The 21,725-nt window shown below is 42.4% G+C and overlaps 3 protein-coding genes across 3 annotated transcripts in view; 2 read left to right on the top strand and 1 right to left on the bottom strand.

The window, feature by feature from the left end:
• The first annotated feature begins 718 nt into the window (after positions 1–718).
• LOC142365866 (sodium-dependent lysophosphatidylcholine symporter 1-B-like) lies at positions 719–13,212 on the top strand. The gene is made up of 14 exons (XM_075447610.1): positions 719–1,003; positions 2,316–2,444; positions 2,990–3,114; positions 5,392–5,515; positions 5,608–5,686; positions 5,769–5,920; positions 8,091–8,181; positions 8,792–8,910; positions 9,059–9,142; positions 9,654–9,737; positions 9,885–9,997; positions 10,098–10,241; positions 11,247–11,423; positions 11,563–13,212. The coding sequence occupies exons 1-14, from the start codon at positions 920–922 to the stop codon at positions 11,603–11,605; spliced, it is 1,548 nt and encodes a 515-aa protein (XP_075303725.1). The 5' UTR covers positions 719–919; the 3' UTR covers positions 11,606–13,212.
• A 216-nt stretch (positions 13,213–13,428) lies between these two features.
• LOC142366042 (uncharacterized) lies at positions 13,429–16,031 on the top strand. The gene is made up of 8 exons (XM_075447812.1): positions 13,429–14,026; positions 14,101–14,213; positions 14,302–14,408; positions 14,505–14,679; positions 14,759–14,873; positions 14,945–15,024; positions 15,123–15,211; positions 15,349–16,031. Exons 1-8 carry the CDS (start codon positions 13,541–13,543, stop codon positions 15,957–15,959), a joined length of 1,776 nt encoding a protein of 591 aa, XP_075303927.1. The 5' UTR covers positions 13,429–13,540; the 3' UTR covers positions 15,960–16,031.
• A 495-nt stretch (positions 16,032–16,526) lies between these two features.
• LOC142402537 (uncharacterized) overlaps positions 16,527–21,725 on the bottom strand; it is a 28,018-nt gene continuing 22,819 nt past the window's right edge. The window contains exons 7-8 of the mRNA XM_075488062.1: positions 17,706–21,617; positions 16,527–17,467 (exon numbers count right to left, since the gene is read on the bottom strand). Of these exons, the coding sequence (XP_075344177.1) occupies positions 17,406–17,467; positions 17,706–21,617 (3,974 nt within the window). The 3' untranslated portion in view covers positions 16,527–17,405. The remainder of the gene's footprint in view (positions 17,468–17,705; positions 21,618–21,725) is intronic.

Genomic DNA, 21,725 nt, shown 5'->3' with positions numbered 1-21,725 from the left:
AACACTGGCTCTAGAGATAGCCTTTTGGTTTTTTTAATGGCCTCCATCATCCCTCTTATCGAGTTGAACAACTGTACGAGCCCCTCATCCAAAGCACCACTCTGCTGTATTTGTGTGTGTGCAAAATTATAAATGTTTCAAAGAAAATTGCCTTCATGAAGTCATTATGGTGTTTTTCTAAGTGTTTAATGGTTCAACATCTTTTTAATACATCCTTTAAAAACAAACATTTCCCTTTGCACTTTGTATTTTCATATTATAAACTCACAATCAATCAATAGGTGGGTCCAATAAACTAGGATAAGCTGAACAGTAGAGGTGGACTCCTGCACATATGCTGCTGTCTGCTCTGAAGCACCCTGAGCCGGTGCTGAGGGAAAAGAATCTGCAGGAAATGCTCAGTCCAATGGACAACACTGCACACCCTCTACACAACAGATCTACCTGTATGCTTTCAGTCAGGGGGTAATTTTGCTCAGCTGCATTAAGGACCAGTGCACATTGGCTTCATGAGTTCTCACAAAGTGTGTGGAGTTACACATGTCAGTGTGAACATATTCTGTTTCTTATTTTGTCTAAAGGTTTTCAATTAATTTTCCTAACATTTTTACCTCCAGTTAACATGATTTCCATTTCTCAACCTTGGCATAACTCTTCCTTAGTGCTTTCAAATTCAGAAGGAGAAAGAGCTCCAGGGATCTGCGGTGGAACATACGATTGTCACGTGAGGGTTTGAGTGACGTAGACGGAGTCGTAGAATGAATGAGCTGGCCAGATGGAGCACGACAGACTGAGTCAGACACACAGGGAGCACGAAGCAATATAGTACGATGCTGTGAGGTGCCTTTTTTTCTTCTGATGAATTAAAATCATTTCAGTATTGGACCAAATTGAATCCGTTTGTCGTCTTGAGCGCGCAATGGCACGAGGAGAGGGTGCCGAGCAGTACGCGGCGACTTTGCTGACAGTCAAACCTAGAAGCACAGATATCAAGACAGTAAAGGTAAGTGCACGTTTTTCTACATGTTTAGTCTGTATCGCCTGTTTTATCTCTGGCGCGTAAAACGGCGCCGGATTTAAAGTCTGTTACTTACTTTCTGCACCTGATCCCTCAAGTCTCGTGTATTTCCCTGTCCTCTGGATCTGATTTCACCGCGTTTGTCAGCCTGTCGCGGGCTCCGTCGCGAAACCAACGTGCCGGTTTTAAAGGGACCACATTTAGTCAAAACTGTTAGGTTTTGTCTATCTTGTGCAGACAGATGCGCTAAACGTGACGTGCTGCTACTGAGTCAGAGCTGCAGCTGCTCTTTGGCGTGAATAGCTGAGCGCGTAAATGTTACGCTAAAAAAGTACTAGCCTACCAAACAAACCTATCGGCCTTTAAGAATACCCATATTAGTTTATTTAGCTTGAAAAATTGCGCCCGTGTTGCCCTTTATGTACAACCTATAATTATCATCCACAGCGTTTCTGCTCTGTGATAACTTTTTGTTATCAATATCTGATCATAAACCCTAGATATGGATGGATATATGTGTCAAGAAGGCAAATAAATCTAATTCTGCAGCTATATTCGATAAATGATAAGTTTCAGCAGATTCCAAAGTCAAATGCCAGAGAACCAGAGGGTCCAGCTTGAATGATGTAAGGCTGTGTGTGTGTAAATATATATAAGGAATTCAAATGTTCCCCCTAAAGTTAAACAGATATTCCTTGAAACCAGGATCTTTGTGTTATGTCTGTTAGGGTTGTCAACCCACTCCTGTAAAAGTCTGACTGACACACTGAAAGTCATCAAAGGTTATCTAGAAGCGTATATGTATCTTTTTTTCATTCCAGTCCGGTAATGAAATGCTTGGGAATTTGACCAGAGGGAAATAATCTTGTTGGCTTTAATTTGTGACAAGGTAGCAATGTGCGTTTATAAAGAGGTGAGTCAGCTTTTGAATATGTAATGGTCTTGGATCCCCCTCACCTGCATCATCAAGCTCTTAAAGGTGATTGGCTGCGGTTGATGCTGCTGACTGCTCAGCATAAAATGTCACACTACCTCCAACATCCTATCGCAGGAGCCAATGGCTGATATAGTAGTGATGAGGTTGGAGTGAACGAGAGTGACCTCGGTTTCCCGTGAGATTCTGAGTAGTTGTAACACGGTATCAGACAGACGGAAGCATGGGAAAGGGAATTTGAAGCAGAAAATTGCAATTAAATAAAGTCCATTCATAACTCCCATGGGGTCATAGTCAGAAGTGCATATCACATCATATCCAAAATGACGCCATTACATATCTCTGTTTTTTTTCCCCTTCCAGGCAAGAACCCAGAGAAATCGTCTGTCTGTTTGGAACAAACTGTGCTATGCATTCGGAGGAGCTCCCTACCAGATCACAGGCAGTGCTCTGGGCTTCTTCCTTCAGATCTACCTGCTCGATGTGGCGCAGGTGATTGACAAGAGATGCACATAAAAGGGGCGATCATGATGAAATAAAATACAAAAAAAATGACATTGTCTTATTAGTTGTATGATTATGATTAAGCAGCAAATTCTTGAAAAGAGAAATAATTTATTTGCAGAGTATACAAGTTGTACTATCAGTCCAGTATGTTTGCTGTTGCCAGTTGCAACACTCCTATATTTCCTCTTCCTAATGTTTGCTCCTCTCCACATCATATCAGTTTAACAGCCTTTCATCCCTGCTGTAATCGGTCAGGCAAATTAACCCGGACTCCTGCTGTTTGCTTTGTTGCTGAATTAGTCTTTTTCACTGTCCTTAGTGTGAACTTAGATAATGGCCATTCAGCTCAAGGAATGAGATCATCACAGTAACTTTCAACAAACAGTTGTGTGTTTCACTGCTGTTGTATTGTAAGCTTCTAAATGTCTCCATAAGTCACCATATGTGGTCTTATATTTTGTGACCTCTTTGTTTTAGTTTGAAGCCTCACTCGTTTTTTTTTGTTGTTTGTTTTCCCTCTCTCCCTCTAGCTCGATCCTTTCTATGCCTCTATCATCCTGTTCGTGGGCAGGGCCTGGGATGCTGTCACAGACCCAACTGTGGGGTTCCTGGTGAGCCGGAGTAAATGGACCAGCATCGGCCGCATGATGCCCTGGTAGGTGTCTGGAGTAATGAGCTTCTGAGATGTTGAGTGGAAGGAGGAATGTGAGGCAAATGGAGTGACGAACAAGCAACTTGCGAGCTGTTAGTGGTAACCATGGCAACAAGGTTAAAGAGGCTGCTAAGGGGTAATGGATGGTGAAAGAATGAAATCTGCCTTTATGAAAAAAGCAAAAACTCAACATGATAGATAGAGCATCCTGTTAAGAGCTGTTCATATTATAACTACTGGAATAACCCCTCCATTTAAAACAGCGACAGAATGGAAAAAAATGTAGAATACTGCATTATTTATGACACTATACTTAGTTTGCACATTGCGTCACTGTTCATGTGTGAGACCAACTGTACATGTGTTAGCCTTGTGCTACAGCTGGTGACTTGTCAGGGGTATATATATTCCTGTCTCTTGCGGAAAGCACCTTGCAACCCTTAAAATGATCGAAATATGTTTTACTTGATTTGTACTTGAAGCTTTCAAGAACGCGGCACAAAGATGGGAACTGCGCCGGCTGTAAAATTCAGATGTTCCCCTTTTGTAGGATCAAATTACTCCTGCAACCAAACTTGCACGCTTGAGCTCATTAAGGAAGTCCAGTTGAAAAGAAATATGACCTCTACATATGCTTGCTTGTGAAGTGTGGTGCTGTACGAGTACTTATACCGTCGATTGAGGTCATGATCTAATTTTCAGAGGAGCAGAAGTGATATTAAACCTTTTTTATTTTTCTCTCATGATTACTCAGTGGTTTCTTGAGTGCGGTAGCTGGAGCAAAAAAAAAAAAATGCCGTCTGTGCGTGACTTTCGCTTTGAGAGTTGAGGCAGAGAAGGGAGGGAGGGGGAGTTGCTGGCTTCTGCAGCGATTGGTCCAACCCACAACACACCACCAGATTCAAACCAATAGGTGGGGGAACAATGAGTGCTGAGTGTATTTATGGTTCCCTAAACCAGGAGGTCTAGCAAAAGCAGAGAGAGGTTACCTCGTGTCAAAAGCCATGCTTGGCTGAAATAATGGAGGTCATTGTCAAAAAAAGGCAACATGTAAATCACCCATCCGACAGAGGAGTTTTTAGGTTCTCTCTTGTTCGTACTGTCTATTCTTGAGATGTTGCATACTGAATGACATTTAGCTTTGTCTATATATGAAGTTCTTTGCATATATAATTTTCTAAAATTGAAACACTGTTTTTTTTTAATACATTTCTGGGTCTCATTGACCTCCAAATGTAACATCTAAGTGGCCTGAGGTCATCACTCTCAGTGTGTGAAACCATTTCAACCTGGCTTCTTATTTTCTGATAGATTAGTTCACATTAACCTTGTTAGCTCTGACATGAGAGAAAATCAAGAGATGCTTTATGTGCGAACGGGGGGACTTCATATGACTGAGTGCACAAGTGTCACATCCAATAAAGAACCTCTCTCTGTATGTTTAGTGATATGCCCCTCAGGGAAATATAGATTTCATCTCTTGTGTGTGACAGTGTACAGACAGAGTTGAGGCTGTTGTATGAGAGATGTTATTTTTATGAACCGGCCATTAACTGTAGGCCTACAGCTAATGTTTTTGATCAATATCCTTTAATCTTGCAGTTATTTTGTTGTTGTTTTTGGCTATAAAATGTCACATGATCGTTAGGAAATATTTAGTTTAATATCACAAATAAGACAAAAAATGGTTTATTATTGATCACAGTCAAAGATATGTTAATTATAAAAGCAACGTGGGATTTCCCAGTAATGTTTTCTCTACCGTCACAGAACCACAAGCGAGATCTAGCAGAAGTTAAGTTGAGAAACGGTTTGACCTTATCTCCACTGGGAGTTTTAGCTGCCCTGCTGTTTATGTAAAAACAAGCTGCTGAAGTGGCGCCGGCTGATTGATTGAGTTTTGGCACCGAGGTCTGTTGGTGGGCTTACAGAGCTGAGGAAGAGACCGTTGACACCTACCTAGTGGGGTGAGAGTGAGGTGGGCCAAAGCGGCCATGCCATTGGGCCTGCCCAACCTGGGCTCCACACGCAGCCCCCACTGAGCCCTTTCTCCACACATGAGCTCTAATGAGGAAGGATTAAGGGGATTATTCACAATAGCAGCAGGGAGACAGCAGAAAAGAAGTGACTGCAGGGCAAGAATGAATGAAAAGGAGGGGTTATGGTACAATAACAGTGGGCAGATTTGTGTGAGCACCCTCTGTTTACCACTTTAACACACAAAATTAAAGTTAATTCACACATTTTTTATTCCATAATTCTCTACTCCTTTCCACCCAGGATCCTTTGCTCCACTCCATTTGCAGTGCTGACTTATTTCCTGATCTGGTATGTGCCTCCGTTTGAAGAAGGGAAGGTCATCTGGTACTTGATTTTTTACTGCCTCTTCCAGTCAATGCAAACGGTTTGTACCTCACGTTGATACACATCAGGGATTTGAGCCTCTTCATCACACAAAGTACACTGCTCTGACTGTGAGTTTGTGTATACCTGCAGTGCTTCCACGTGCCATATTCAGCCCTCACCATGTTCATCAGCAGCGACCAGAAAGAGCGGGACTCTGCCACTGCCTATCGTACGTCAGACTTCCTGCTTGATTGCAATTACACCTGTGTTCTCCATCATATGCTGAGCATGCATACCTGTTTTTCTTTCAGGGATGATGGTGGAGGTACTGGGCACAGTGCTGGGCACTGCAATCCAAGGACAGATAGTAGGTGGCGCCTCCAGTTGTCTCACTGAAATTGAAGACACTAACGGCACAAACTCATCCACAGTCAACACTACTAGAGTATCGCTGGATGAGACAGTAAGTCTCTATTATTTTGCACTGTGTCAAATGGTTGCATTAACAAGAATTAGATGTAGAATTTACAGTTCATATATCATAGACATTTTAGTTTTCTGAGAATCATTGCACAACCTAAATATTTAATGGATGAACAAATAATTGCAGACTCTAAAATGCCCATGCACCCAGTTAAATTGTTATAGTGTGAAGGCCACTCAGCTTTCAGTTAGTGACTATGAGTGACTGTAGCTGGCAGCTTGTTTGTGTCAACATAGGGTTTATTTGACAGCACTTATTGGATTTACCAACACACGGTACAATGGAAATTGGAGCAGTTTTTGAGCAACTGTAAATTCAGAGATAAACCATTCAAACATTTACATACAGGTATAATATATTGTTAGGATTGGCCACTTTGAAAAAGTCCAAAAAGACCCAAATTGTCAAAACGAAATTAGTTCTGATAGTCAGGCGCTACCATCAAGGCACAGCTCTGACGTGAAATGGAAGCTGCTGCAACATCAAACCAGTTTACATCGGGTTGGACTGAGAGGCACCAAGCCAAAAATCAGGAATGTCTCGAGGGTCTGCCAACGCCTGTCTCGTGTCTTTTTGATCCTCACCGTTTGCACCTTGTTGAATCAGTGTTAGGTCTATCAGTGAGAGACATAATTGTTATTGGCTGTTCAGCATAACTTAAGAATCCACAATTTTACCCATGTGGTTTTTCCTTGTTTTGTGCTTCTGCTTCTTTCTATCTTATTCCACAACCAGCAGGCCAAGCCCTGCCAGCACCACTCCAATGACAAAGTTCTCAGTTACTATTAACTCGAACTGCACACAAAGGAAGTCCAGTTCCCCCTGCCTGTTCAACACCATGGAGGGAAAAAACACTGCCTCCTTCTATGTTCCTCTTTTTAAAAAAAAAAAATAATAATAATGTTGTTTGCCTTGTTCACAACACAAGGACACTCAACAGGGGCCTTTTTTGATGCCACTGGTGATTGATGTTAGGTTGGTGCAAAAGAGGCCTGAGAGGCTTTAGTCTTCAAAACTGATTAATTTAAGCTTGACTAAACATGCAGCTGACCACAAGGAAAAAGAAAGAGCCTGGAGTAAAGTTTATGGTCACATGAGACAAAGATCAAGTTGTTTGGCCACAAGCATCAGGTAGATGATTGGAGGAAGTTCTGGTACTCCATAAAAGTAGAGTGTTGATGGTAAAATAAAGCTCTCTAGCTGTTTTGCTGCCAGTAGAACTAATAATTGCACAATGTGGTAACATTAAGGAGGAATTGCAATGAAAGTCTTCGGCAAAACCCCCAAATCAAAGCAAAACAGCTTAAAAGTAGATACAAAACAATATTTCACAAGAGCAATGACCCTAAACACACATTAGAGCTGGTTTGGCAATGGATAAAGGAGGGTAATATTCAGCTTGTAGAATGGATATTCCAAAGTTTTGATCCCAGCCTAAAGACTGTATGTGAAAGGTGGATGAAGCTGAGACATGAAACACAGTCAGTTTCTCAGTGTTTGGAACATATATGGTTTCAGCAGAATAGTACCCGATAAGCACGAAGAATTCACTCCTTCTGATCAGTGTCCAGGTGGTCATTTTGAGAGCAGCTCCATAATGAGAGGCATTAGTCCTGAGAGATGACAATTTTTTTTCCCCCAATTAGGTCTCAAGTATGATTCTTTCTTCATCCTCTTTTTCAAATATGGTCACTTCTGGCTCCACAAATCTTAGATAACTACCAAATGATGAAGTCAAGGATTTGAAATGGCAGGTCACATAATAATGGGTGACTCTAATATACTGTCCCTGCTGGAATACTTTTTAAAATAAGTGGACTGTGCTTAAAGGTCAGGACCCTGCTAGAAAACCAACAAATTACAAGCCCGAATTGTACCAGAAGCTCGTTGATCTCGACCAAAAGTGCAACTATGTCAATTTTTTTGTTTGTTTGTGTTGGTTTTACACTTTTTGGTTTTCAGAAACCGTGCAAAACTTTTTGTTTTTGCACCAAATTCCTGTTTTCTATTTATATTTAATTAAAGATTTATGTTAGAAAGAGAACAGCGTTAAACAAGCCATTCAAAGCCGATTCTAGCCATGTCATCTGTGTCAGTGGAGAGTGTAGCCTGTGTTTGTCCACGCTCACGCTTTCTTTTCTGTTCTCAGAAACAAGCCTACTTGACTGCTTCAGGGGTCGTCTGCATCATCTACATCCTGTGTGCCGTAATCTTGTTTTTGGGTGTGAAGGAGCAAAAAGGTACAAAACCTCAAGATGAAAGCTCTCACTTGTCCAGTGTGGAGTTTTTATATTTAAAGCAGAGGTGTCGATCTGTCTGTGTTCTCCTGACGCATGGCGTAATCATGCTGCGTTGGCTGTAGGGAAAGTTACCTCGATTATTGCAGTCCACTTCTGTCAGAAAACAAGTTTTAGAAGAACAATGCATCAAAACGGCAGCAGGTTTGAAGAGAACTGTCAAATCTGTAAACGCACAGAAATGTAACCTTGTTTAAAAATCTAACACTTTCACGATCTATAATGGGTCATTTTAAGAACTCAAAGCCAAGGTTAAAGTTGTGGAACTGCTTCAGGAAGAGTTGAGACCTAATTGTGTGTTGCGAAGCGATTTACTTTTCGAGACTCATTTAAAGATTGTGTGTCGTTGTTGAAAAGGTTTCAAGAAAAAAGTTGGAGGCCACATTCTTGCAGGCCCTAATTTTTTTTCTGCAAAATGCACAACGTATTGTAAAAATGCCAGACTATCTGTCATTGAAATTGCTCTCTTTGTGCATTAGTTTATTTCGAGATTGCTTGCAAAGAATTTCAGTTCCCTTATCTTTGTTCTCCTCTCTTCTGTGTTGGATTCTAGAGATCGGGCGGAAAAAGTCGGAACCGCTCACCTTCTGTCAGGGTCTTTTGATGGTTGCGAGTCATGGCCCGTACGTCAAACTGGTCATCGGCTTCCTCTTCACATCTCTGGCCTTCATGGTAACCATTAGCATCTTGTATTAACTTCAGCAGGCCATATTGAAAGAAATAATTTAATAATTAGGCGTGTCACTTTTCATGTGTGTCTTGGGTAACTGTCTCTGGGTAGCAGCTCAAAAGGTGAAAGACTTTTTTTACTCTTTAACAGCTGTTGGAGGGAAATTTTACCCTTTTCATCATCTACGCTCTCGGCCACAGGAAAGACTTCCAGAATATTCTGCTGGTCATCATGGTGAGTGTTGGAGAACGTTCTCAGCTCTTTCTTTTGCCTCGCATGAGGACAGAGTTGACTCTGAGGCTAAAACGGGCAGATTTTCAGGATGAGAGGAGGTGTCGTTTGGAATCCAGGGAACTCATCGCCCACACACTCACTCTGCATTAGCAGAAGATCAAGGCAGAGATGGGCATACAGTGGAGCTTTTGTTGCCTTGGCAACCCCCCGCTTGTGCCACAGGAGCAACCACCATGCCCTGTGTCCATATTTTCATCCTCCTGACTGCTTTTCCCTCTGATTGGCAGAGATTGGCAGTTTGTTGTTGCTTCAGCCCCTGACAACAGCTGCAACTTGTTTTCTTTTCACACTGATGGGAAAGTGGCAATTTTATCTGAAAGAATGAAAACAAATACATGTATTGTCGCTCTTTTGTCCATTTACTCGGTGCATCTTTTTCTGCTTTCATGGTTTGTATATTGATCTTTAATAGAACTGCAGTGTTGATTATTATTTTTCACAATTCTTCCAGCTGTCTGGGACTGTAACCATCCCATGGTGGCAGTGGTTTCTGACCAGGTTCGGAAAGAAGAAAGCGGCTTACTTTGGCATCACGGTATGATTTGTTTCTTTTTATTAATCAAGGCTAAGGCCGCAATGAACTTTCTCAGTCCAATCCCTTTATCTAGAAGATGCCAAACAATTCTGTTGAGGCATCACATCAGAGAGCATGTTTCTCAGACGTTTTTCTCTCTCCTTGCAGTGGGCAGTACCCTTCATGATCCTCATCGTTTCTATCGAGAGCAACCTGATCATTTCCTACTTGGTCTCAGTGGCAGCAGGTGTGAGTGTGGCAGCAGCTTTCCTCCTGCCCTGGTAAGCACAGTTTCATTCTGAGTCCTTTCATGGGTGGAGATGCAGATTTTTGTTGATTGTGTCTTGAGCTTCCTTCGAAGTTTTGTTTTTGTTCTTTCAGGTCAATGCTTCCTGATGTAATGGATGACTTCAAAGTTAAGAATCCAGACATCCATGGTCATGAAGCTCTCTTCTACTCTTTCTATGTATTCTTCATCAAGTTCGCCTCGGGGTTGTCCCTAGGTATCTCTACCCTCAGTTTGAAGTAAGCAGTATTCATAGTATTTATAGTATAGTATAGTATTTCTCTCTTTGCACTGTGCAAAGGTCTTAAAGCCACCTCTCATATCTTTATAGTTTGCTACCACTGAACAAGACTTTCTTGTAATCTTTTAAAGCGGTCTTGAGCAGTAGTTCTCCAAGCTTTATTATGCTCTTTCAAGGTCTTTCTTTTTTTATGAACGCTGGCTACTTTTTCACTCATTTTCAGTTCTGTCCTTGTATGTTGCAACCTTTTTCAGAGGAATGTTTGCTTGTTTGGCAATCAGACACTGATAACATCAGTCATGCCTACCAAGGCACCTAACTTAAGGGATGAGCCAGTGTTCAACAGGCAACTTGGCAAAGAACCATTCTAGATTGTTACTAGCAGCCTGTAACAAAGATGCATAATTCATTCCAATTTCTTTACTTGAATTTACAAAAAAAAATGCCCAGCATAACACAGTTTGACAGACCAATAAGATGATTTTGTCAGAAAGTTTTGCTGAAAACTTTAAAAAACTGAGGAAACTGTACAAGTGGAAGGACAAAAGAAGAAAAAAAGATGCATCCAGCATCCAAAGAAGAGCTTTGGGATGTCCTTAAATAAGCCTGGAAGACTATTCCTACTTAAACTACTTAAACAAAATTTCTTGTCATTTCTTTAAGAGGGTTCAAGCTGAGTTGAAGAATAAAGGTGCTCATACCAAATATTGACTTTGAAGCTCATTAGAGTTGTACAAACTCTTTTTGCCTTGTGAACTGTATTTCCATTTTTGTTAACACATATTTCAATAAATTGCTGCATCTATTTCTCATTTTTCTGGCAGTATATGAGGATATTAAGGGTGGATCAAGACTTTTGTACAGTGATTTACATTGATATTTCAACGTAACGGTAGACTGGATTACCTCTTGGTCCTGTGATCATGTGGCCAACAATCACATAATCTCTAAACTGTACTTACATCAGCTAAACTTTCTTCCCTCATTCTGCATTTTTTCACAGATTTGCTGGCTATGTGACCGGCAACTGCGTGCAGCCTGAGTCGGTGAGTTTAACCCTAAAAGTGCTGGTCTCTCCCGTTCCCGTGGTTCTTATTGTTATCGGACTGTTGATACTGAGGACCTACCCTATAGACGAGCAAAGGAGGCAAGGAAACTGCAAACTTCTGCAGGAACTATTGTAAGTTGGGGGGGGGGTGAAATACACACATTTCAATTGTTGCTTTGCAGCAATGTATTCATCACACTGTTTGCTTTGTTGTTCCACTTTGGACAGTTTTTAGTGTATAAGTCTGAACTGTTCTCCTATCTTTTAACAGGGATTCTGAGTCTGAAATCTCAGAGCTTGGGAGCAGTGTGTAGCAATGCCGCTTTACACAGAGACCACCACTTGTTACGACTAACAAAAGACCACAGAGAAATGCTCTGTCTTAAGATCATCAGCATTAACAAGCCACCTCCAGTGAATCATGCAGGTTTGCACTGCCCTCTAGTGCCAAGCCTGTGAGGGGGCGTGTGTGTGTGCGTGAAGTATTTTCTTCTGTTCTTCTCTGCCGGCTTTGTCCTGATTTTTTATTATTATTTTTTTTTTTATTATTATTATTACTTTTTTATTATTATTATTTTTTTTTTTAAGTAATGGTAGAGAAATCTACACATTTAATCATTTTTGTCAGTGTAAAGCCAATGTCACAGGTTAGCTCTTGTTCTTGTTGTTTTTTTTTTTTTCTCAGCATGTCTTTTCTTATCTAAAGCTTTTCTGTCATCTGTCATGCTGAAATGGGGCACTGATTTCTGTCCATATGTCAACCTCACTCATTTCTTCAGAGACTTATTGTTTACTGAGATGTTGCTGGAGCTTTTCTGATTTTTGATTCAGCTCTTTATGGACTTTAGAACTAGTGTCCTTTATCTCTGGGACTGCTTTACATCCCCAAAGCCTGGTTTCAAATGTGATTTGTGTCATTGTGTCACATGAAATATTTATGTGCTGGTTTACAAGATCTGACCGCCACTCATGCAGACAGGAGTGTGATGTTACCGTCGATGTTTACCATGTCTCAGCTGTACTGTCAGACTGCTCCAAAGGAGCAGTATCCTCATGTCTGCACTCTTCCTCTAACTGGAGTTGTGCAGAGCTTTGCAGTAATGTTTGGTTTTGAGTAGAACATTTCATAAAGATAAAAAACTTGTATACTTGAATTTTCTGAAGTTGAAAGGTTGTCTTGTAGGTCTTCTGAATCATTGCCTTACAAGCACATGTTGCATATAGTTATGAAATATTCTGATGAAATTGTGACTCAGATTGTCTCATTTATTTGAGAAAAACTTTTTACTGTTAAATGTTCTTTTACAGAAAAGTCAACTCGAGCTTGAGGTCACATGTTCTCACTTCCCAAGAGGGAAAAAAATGCTTTATTTAACTATTTATTTGAACAAACTGCCAAGGGATTATCATTTTTCTTATGAAAGCACATATATTATAATTTATTAACAATGGTTATTGTTGATTGTGTGAAAAAGTGGTCTTTGGGTCCAGTCAAAAACTGAGAACATCAAAGTGATGGATTTTTTTCACAGAATTCGTGCCAATAACAGGCTGCCTTTACAGAGCTTTGACTCCCAAAAACACCAATTCATGCCCAGATTCCTTTTATTAAAGCTATGTAGGAGCAGTTGTCTTCACCCATTCCACCTTATGTTGCTGTAAAGGCTTTTTAAAGCAATCTTAGTGAATTACTGCATAGTTTTCTTTTGTAGGGCTTTGAACTTGCACTGAATGAACATAATGAAGCACATTACAGCTCCCATTGGTCTTGATGTATAAATGCTGCTGTATGTATGAATTGTTAATACTTTTTTTTTCCTGGACTGTTGATGAGCAATAAAAAAGAAAATAGGAAGAATTGATGTACTGTAAATTTGTAATTTTAAGTTTGTCAAAGAATAAAGTTTGTCAAAGCATAAAAGTTGATTTAATTTAAATAACCCTAAAACACGCCCACTTCGTGTGACATGTAAACACCAGTTAACCAGTAACATGGCTAGTTCAGCAGCATAGGATTGATGCAAATAAATCCTTCTCTATTGAGCTCGTTATATCAAAATCGTGTCACTTAAAAGGGTTTGTTAAACAAACAAATACGCTTCAATGACTTTTTCGGAATAAATTAGGCGGAAGTTCACCTTTTTACCGACAGGGTGGAAGTCCATCACCACTAATTATCCGCAGCCGTGACAGCGGTGTTTTTACGCGCGGATTGAAAGTGGAAGATTGGAAGACGGTAGTCTGTTGCGATGAAAATTAAGTGGTATCTCTTTATTTTGTGTATTTCTGTTATATCGCTTGACCCCTTGAGCTCCGCGTATGAATCGCCGTTTATCAGAAGGAAACGGGATTTCAAGTCGGGCGCACCAAAACCAATCAATCTGTTAACTACAGAAGACCGAAAACTTAGCCAAAAGTTCTCTCGCAGCACACCCCCTTTGTCTCCGCTCCCTATGCGCAAGCCCTTCCGTTCTTTGACAGTAGTAACACCTACATCCATGCGCCAAGAAAATCCTGAGGAAATTATCCAGGAGAACACGGTGTATGAAGCAGACGTTTCTGTAACCTGCTCCACGTCGGACTTTGTCGTGCGGGTGAGACGAGGTTTCTATGGTCTAGGCGCAGATGAGCATGAGCTGACTTTAGGTAGCAGCTGCAGAAGCAACGGCGACCTCGGACCACACGGTGACTTGCTCTTCACCTATCCCTTGACGTCGTGTAGTGGAGTGCGCGAGGTAAGAGGAGTTACGCGGGTGTCGACAACGTCTCTTAATCTTTAAAACTCAATTTCTGCTTTTCTGACGCACAGCTGCTTCGTGATTTCCTGATCTACAAATACGTGCTGCATTATGAGCCTTCACCTAAACGATTCCCAAGCAGGGCGCACCCGATCGACGTCGTCGTTGAATGTCATTATCTAAGGTTAGGCTTGTTTCTTTGCTATTTATGACATCCAGTTTGTGTTAAAACTTGGTTTGTACCTAGAGCTCCTAAATCCTCCATCCTACAGACACTATTCGGTACAGCAGCTGGCGGTGCGGCCAACATGGCAAACAGTGGTTGTGGGTAAAAAACTGAAAGGACGTCCGATAGACTTCGAGATCACTTCAATGGATGGTATGCGTAAAATGTGGTTTCATTTTTGTACTCAATTCTGTTTGGATATGTTCAGACAAGTGGTTTTATAATGTGACATGTCCAACTGACTCTTAGAGTCTTGGAGGACACCAGCCAGGACTCATGAGTACTTGCTTGGACAAACAGTTAATATCCAAGTCTCTGCTCTTCACCTTCTCACTGGTGAAAAATTGTACATCAGTAGCTGTAATGCAACATCATCCAGTGGCCCTAAATCATCCCTAAAATACATAATCGTGGGCAACTTTGGGTATGTATAGTGAAGGGCAAGTCATCTAAAAATCTTTTGGGTTTGTCCATGGTGATCATGTTGTTCTTTGTATCCGAAGCTGCATGCTGGACAGCAAGCTGAACCCCGGGTCCTCAGAGTTCATTTCTCGGACAGACGAGACCCTGAGGTTCTCTTTTAAGGCCTTCCAGTTTACAGCAGACCCCGACACTGAGGTGAGAGATGAACATTTAGAATTTTGTTGAATTGCACAACCAACTGTGGCTGAGTGTAGTTTCTTTGTTAGGTCAGCATCCACTGCAAATTATTTGTCACATCAGAGGACTCAGGACCTGCGCATAAATCCTGCACCTACAGAGACCACAGGTGAGCGTTGGGAACATAAATGTCAAACTAGAACAGTGTATTTTTTTTTTTAAAGGTTTTTCTTTTTATGTTTCTTAAGAATATCTTTGCCTTAACAGGTGGAGGGCTCTTGCTGGCCATGACTCCATATGTGACTGCTGTGAGTCTAAATGTGTCACCATCAAACCCCGCAGGGCCTTGGTGGAAGGTCTGTTAGTCTTTAAGCACTTATTCCTACTCAGATTTATTTAGTTATTTTTTTGTAGGCTTACAATAAGCTTACAATCTCAAGACAATTTAAAAGTCTAAAATCTGTCTAAAACAGACATCTTAAATTTTTCTAAGGCTCTGCCAGTAGTGGGCCATTACTGGTCTCAGATCCACTGTACACGGCAGAGGAGGGCTTTTTACCGGTCACTTCCTCTGCAGTTGGCAGCATAAGAGAAGACAAGATCAATGGAAGTTATTACATCGGTTGGAATAGCAATGACGAGATCTGGGAGAGTGCCGCCGTACTAAAGCATGATGATGGCGAAAACAAGGAGCAGCAGCTTGAAGAAAGTGAAACTATCTTTGGAGCGATGACTGAATCCGATCTACAAGAGTTGGATTATAAGGAGAGTGCATCTGAAGTAAGGAATTTCACTGAGTTTAGGGAGGATGGATCAGGGGATGATGATAATGATACGGATATATTGGAGCTCTCTGAAGAGCAGATGATCTATGTTAATTGGACGGAAGGTGAGGCCCTTCAAAACCAAAATTTGCCATCACAAGTTGCCCTGCAGAGAGAGTTGGAGCCACCAGACTGTGAGGAAGAAGACGCAAAGTATGCATGTGGTGGTGGAGGCGAAGAGGATGGGATGACGTCTTTCAAGGTGGAGCTGAAGAGTGACAGCAGTCTTGGTGATTCAGTAGATGAAGAGGAAAAGACGTGGTATTTCACATGGAGATAGTTAAATCAACAACTGAGTCATTTGCTTTAAGTTGCTAGTTTTGTTGATGCATTTCAATTAAATAAACATGTAAATGCAGCTACTTGACTATCTTGTCATTACTTAACAGAAAAGTTGAACTACCCCTTATATAAGTAGACACTACAGGTGATGAGGATAAAAGTTAATGAATGGCTATCACAGGGAAACTTCAAGGTCAGTATCTATAGTTCTTATATTCTATGCCTTCATATGCAAATGGAACATTATCAATTGTACACTGCTCAGCATAAATGCCAAATAGTGAAGCAAAAATAAAGGATGTCTTAGAAAATAACCTAAAATCTCAGTTAAAAATATGGTTTCATCTGTAGTGTCATCTTAACACTTTTTTTTTTTTTTTTTTTTTTTTTTTTTTCCCCAGAGCTTATTTGTTCTGATCTTTAAGTTAATTCCATTGGCAGCTGACCAGGATCAGCTGTCATTAATGTGATTAATGATGGCAAGAGAACAAAGGTATACATGCTTCCAAGGCTCAGACTGAGAAGGCTAATAATAAGAAAATCCATGCAAATAAGAACAAGACTCTTCTGTTGAAATGACCATGTGATCCATAAATCTTTAATTTTCTTTTTAAATGATAATTTCCTCCATTACAGTCAAACATTTTGAAAGAAAAAAAGAATGACTTGGAACTGAGGAAAAGGCATTGCCTCCTTCGTCAGTAACTAAAAGCAGCAGAGGATGTGCTCTATAACAAAGTTCCAGGTATTGCATGATGTGCTTATTTGTGCCTCATTGTCATGCACAAAAAAAACTAAAGAAAGTGGCTCGTGGGATTTTTTTTTTTTTTTTTTTTAAATCATGAATTTGGATTTGATTATGTATCCATACAAACACTTGACTCATGTTAGGATTTAACACATTGAAAAAAGGACATTCTGTCTGCGGAGACATTCCTCTGACCATGACAAGAATAACTTAAGATGATTAATATTTTTAAAGAAATAATTGGTGTGGAGACTCTTTTAGAAAATGTACAGAATTCCGTAGAACAGATCCATCATTATTGGATATGTTAAATATACAAAATATTGCTATATTTACAGATGAGCCCCCAAAAGTCCCATTGGTACATGTACAGAATAAAGCTTTGATTCAGCAGGACATACTGTAAGTGGTATAATCACTGTTTGACACTAGAGGGAGATGTATCCCTGTCTCTTGCAACAGCAAAGCTCAGAAGACCCTCAGGCAAAGAAAATATATAATATTTACTCTGTTAAATGCAAAATGAGTACTTAAGAATATTAAGACCCTCACCACTAACATAAAATTCCAACAACTCAAGTTTCTGAAGCAAGCATCTCATCCATCCAAATCCAGTTTTTGCCTCCCACAAACAAAGACCTGCAGTAAAATTCAGTGTTGATTATGTGCTTCTAGGGTCTTCTCCAGCCTCCACAATCATGTTGAGGACGTCACTCCTTCAACAGCACCTGCTGTCCCACTTGTTTCCTCTGCGGCATCTGGAGTTTGAAAACATGGACCGGATTAGTTTTGCGGTGTGCAAAAGGGTGGGACAATAAAACCACAACTGATCTGAATTTTAACCACAGCGTGACTGTTGATTGAACGTCTGGATGGAAATATCTCATCTTTTGTATGTACAGATGTGAAGTTTTCTGAGCACTTATTCCCCCCTCAGGGTCAAATGTAACAACCATTGACATTTCTTCTCTTTCATTTGCTTATATTTTATCTTACCTCTGATACTCTCTTGCTCTGCTTCCTGTCCTTCAGTGTGCACCACACCTTCACTGGTCTCAGTCCCATTACACTTAGTTTTGGGCTTCTTTGCAACAGCTGGCGGCACCTTGACTTGTTTCTTTGTTGACTCTGCCTCACTGATCGTCTTTGTCTCAGGAGAAACCTCAATGTTCTTCTGTTTGGTTTCCTTGTCCTCCATCACATGCTTTGTTTCAATCACCACCTTCTTGTTGCTCTTGGAGAAGATAAAGCTGGCAGTGCTAGTAGGGGATTTAGGGAAGCCTGGAGAGTGCAGGCTTAGGTGAGATGCAGAGCTCTCTTTTGATCTGGCTGCTGTCCTCAGGCGGATGGCCTCCTGCAGGTTCATGGAGGGAGAAATGGTCGTGGTGGGAGGAGACTTTTTCACAGGGGAAACAGATGTGGATGAAGATTCAGGTGTAACCACAACAGACGGGGACTTGGGCAAAGTTGGCTGGGAGGCATCAACAACGGGTGGAGAAGCAGGTGTGGGAGAGATCATTATCAGGGATCTTCTAATGGGCTTCTGAGGAGCATCGCTGCTGTATGATGAGGTTGGGACCTGATTGCTGGGCTGCTGTTGGTTCATTGTGACCTCGGGCTCTGGTTGCTGTTGAGCTTCAGGGGGTTCAGGGCTGCTGTTGACTGAACGCAGCTTGACCATTTGCAGGAGTGAGGGGGTGACAACGGGAGTAGGTTCCTCGTGTGCAACAGGAGCAGCGGTCTGTTCTTGAGCTTCAGGGGGTTCGGGGCTGCTGTTGACCGACCGCAGCTTCACCACGTGTGGGAGGGAGGGGGTGATGCTGGGAGCGGGCTCAACAGGTGCAGAGATCTTCTCTTGGCTTTGGTTTTCTGTGCTTAGAGGACTAGACTGATGCTTAATGCTGGCATGACCCTGCACTGACAAAGGTGGAGGCAAAGGAACACTAATAGGTGGCAAAGAAGCAGGTTCTTCAGCATCTTTTAGTGAAGGTGAGTTTCTGAACTCAGATGGAGGTGAAGGAGGCGCCTCGTCTGTTGCTGGATAATCAGTTGTCTGAGACAGCTCTGAAGGTTGGAGGAGAGGTCCTATTGGAGGTGTAGGCGGAATACTCTGAGGAGGCGTGAGAATATTGTTAGATGAATCCATGTAACTCTCAGGCTCCAGAGCGATGTTCTCTTGTGGTGGATAAATCTGCTCCGATGGATGGAGCTGTGATGGCAGGGGTGGTGGTGGAGGAGGAATACTTTGTGGTGGCATAAGCTTACTCTCAGGTGCTGCCTCCTCAGCAGACTGAGAGGCTTCTTCAGAGGGCTGAGGGGAAACCTCTACAACCAGAGGAGGGGTGACTTCTGTAACTGGTGAAGGAGATACTACTCTTACCAGTGGCAGGACTTCTTGAAGTACAAGACTGGTGGATTGTTCAGGCTTTAAAGGAGGGGGTGGTGGAGAAACTTCTTTTAGTGGCAGAGAGACTTTTTCAGTCGTAGGAGTCAGGACTGCTGTCTTTGGTGCAAGGGGAGCTGTATATGATGGGGGAGGAGGGATTTTCAGGGTTGTAGGCACCATCTCCTGAGAAATACAGCGCTTCTGTGGTTCAGCCCCTGTGATTACCTTGACACTTTCTGCTCCCCTTCCCTGTTTAACGGACACAGTTGTACAAGAAAAGTCACTACCAAGAACGGACTGCTTTGGTGGTACCTGAGCAGGCAAGACTAGCACCTCTTCACCAAACATTGGTGGTGGTGGAAGAGGGAGATCTATCTCATCAGGTCCATTGGTGCTACCGTGTGCCATGGGCGGAGGCGGCGGCAGGGGCCAGGACGACTCGGGAGATACAACTTGCACAGATGTGACAGAAGCAGCTTCAGTAGTCAGTCTGGTGAGGGACTGGGGAGGATGGTGCGCCAGAGTTGAAGATGGCGACGGAGAATTGCGCACTAATGAAGCAACAGGTGATTTGTCAATCTTAGTGTTCACCTCTGTAGGTACGGTGGATGTGTTCTGACCCTCTTCACTTCTCTTTGCTACCAGCGTTTCCTCACATTTCTCTACAGTCTTGACTAACATCCCATTCAACATATCACATACTCTGACTTTCTCATCTTTATCATTTCCTTCCAAATCTCTATTCTGAGCTAATCTACCAGTGTTCTCTTTGTGAATCTCTCCATTCAGTTTCACTGAAGGCGGCACAATTAGAGATCCATTTACGGTGTCCACTGTTACTGTTGGATTCTTGTGTTTTCTCTCTACCTCCAAGCTCTTCACTGAGCCCTCTGTAGATACAGAGGGGGGCAGCCTCTGTTGTCTTCTGTCCTTTGGATTCTTCTTTATGATGGCCTGTATGTTGTCAGGAGCCGGAGGTCCCAAGAGCAACTCAAATGTACGCTTATTGTGAGCCCATACCTCGGGGGGAGGAGGTGGAGGAGCGTGGACTTTGGGTGGGGGAGGGATGTTGAAGAGCTCACTCAAGGTTCGTACAGAGGGGCTGACACCGTGAACTAAGTCAGGTTTAGGCCCTGCTGTGATTTCAGTCTTTTCACAAATATCTGGCTTTGTATGAGGGGATGGAACAGAAGTGGACCCATGAAATAACATGTGAAGCTTTGCTAAGAAGCCCTTCTTATGCTTCGGAGATGAGCTGTGAGGCTGTCTAGAAACTTGTGGGGATGTCCCATCTTGGCTGGAGTAGCCACTGGATGGAGAGACTACTTTTTTGAGTTTATTCTCCTGAAGTGGTTCCTGCTTCTCATGTGAAGCTTCTGTGGACACAGTTTCTGAATTATTTTTAACATCCTCTCTCTTTGGTTCCTGCAGCTGAGATTTCATGAGACTGAATGAAACAGAGCCAGTTGAGTCTTCCAGAGAACTGGTGTCTGCATGGTAGCCAGGGCTCTCAACTCTTATGGAGGGCATCGGAGATGATGCAAGTTTGTTCTTTTCATTTTCCTCACTTGGGGCTGAGGTGCTATGCAGAGGGGATTCTCCTGGACTGGTCCTAGCCTCTGCCAGATCTCGCGACCGTCGTTTCATCCTATTGTGGAGGGAATAGGAGCGGCTTGGAGGAGGAGGAGCCCTTTTGGGCTTGATGACAGAGAGGCTACGTACAAACTGCCCATCTTTATCAACCTTGTCTTCCTTAATAATCAGCTTGCCATTAGAGGTGCCGTTGGTGGTGAAATTTGAGGAATTACTAATAACCTTGCCCTGCTTAGCAGAAGCATCCTCATCCTGAGACATCCTCTGTCTGGGGGTGCTGCTACTAGAGATGGTTGAAGAGTCTGATACCAAGGTCTCTGAAGATTCAGAATTGCTCCAACAGGAGCTGTCGGACACATTGGGAATGTTGTAGCGGGAAACAGAGCTGATGTTTGAAGAAGTGGTTCTAGATGAAGAGGCTCTTGAAGAGGCGCGGGAGGGAGCTGGGCTGGACAGCACCAGGCTGCTCTTGCTGACAGTGCGCACACTGCTACGACTCCGTCCACGGCTGATTTCCACCACCTCGATGGAGGGTGGCAGCACAGCATTGGGAATGATTTTGGACAGGTAAGTAGCCTGGGGAGACATGGACATAACAGGGCTGGGTGGCTGCTGCTGGAAGCTTGAGGCAGTAGTCATCCAGGGGACCGCCAAAGATCGGGGTCTGTGCCCACCTTCCAAGTGAGGACCCAGACGATGCAGCAGGGCCAGGTCATCCCTATGACCAGCATGGGTGGCACCAAGCAGTTTGAGTCTGTCTTTGCTGAGCGGCATTATGATGTTAGTAGCTTGGAGACTGGCACCGGCTTCTTTTGCAGACTCTGCAGCATACTGTGGCCCATCAGAGGTGGGGGTGGTGACAGTTTCACTTCTGTAAAACTGCTCCTCATCCAGTCTCTGAGTCAGTGTCCAGGCAGCTCTGTCCAGGCCTGATTGAAAACAAGAGGAGTAATTAGTACAAGTTGACATGAATAATTGAGAAATAAGAACTCCTTTCTTACAGAATTAATCAGTTTGCAAAGAGTATTTCAAAGGCA

Source organism: Odontesthes bonariensis, chromosome 17 (assembly GCF_027942865.1).
Source record: "Odontesthes bonariensis isolate fOdoBon6 chromosome 17, fOdoBon6.hap1, whole genome shotgun sequence".
Lineage (NCBI taxonomy): Eukaryota > Metazoa > Chordata > Actinopteri > Atheriniformes > Atherinopsidae > Odontesthes > Odontesthes bonariensis.
This window is presented reverse-complemented; position numbering and strand designations above follow the sequence as displayed.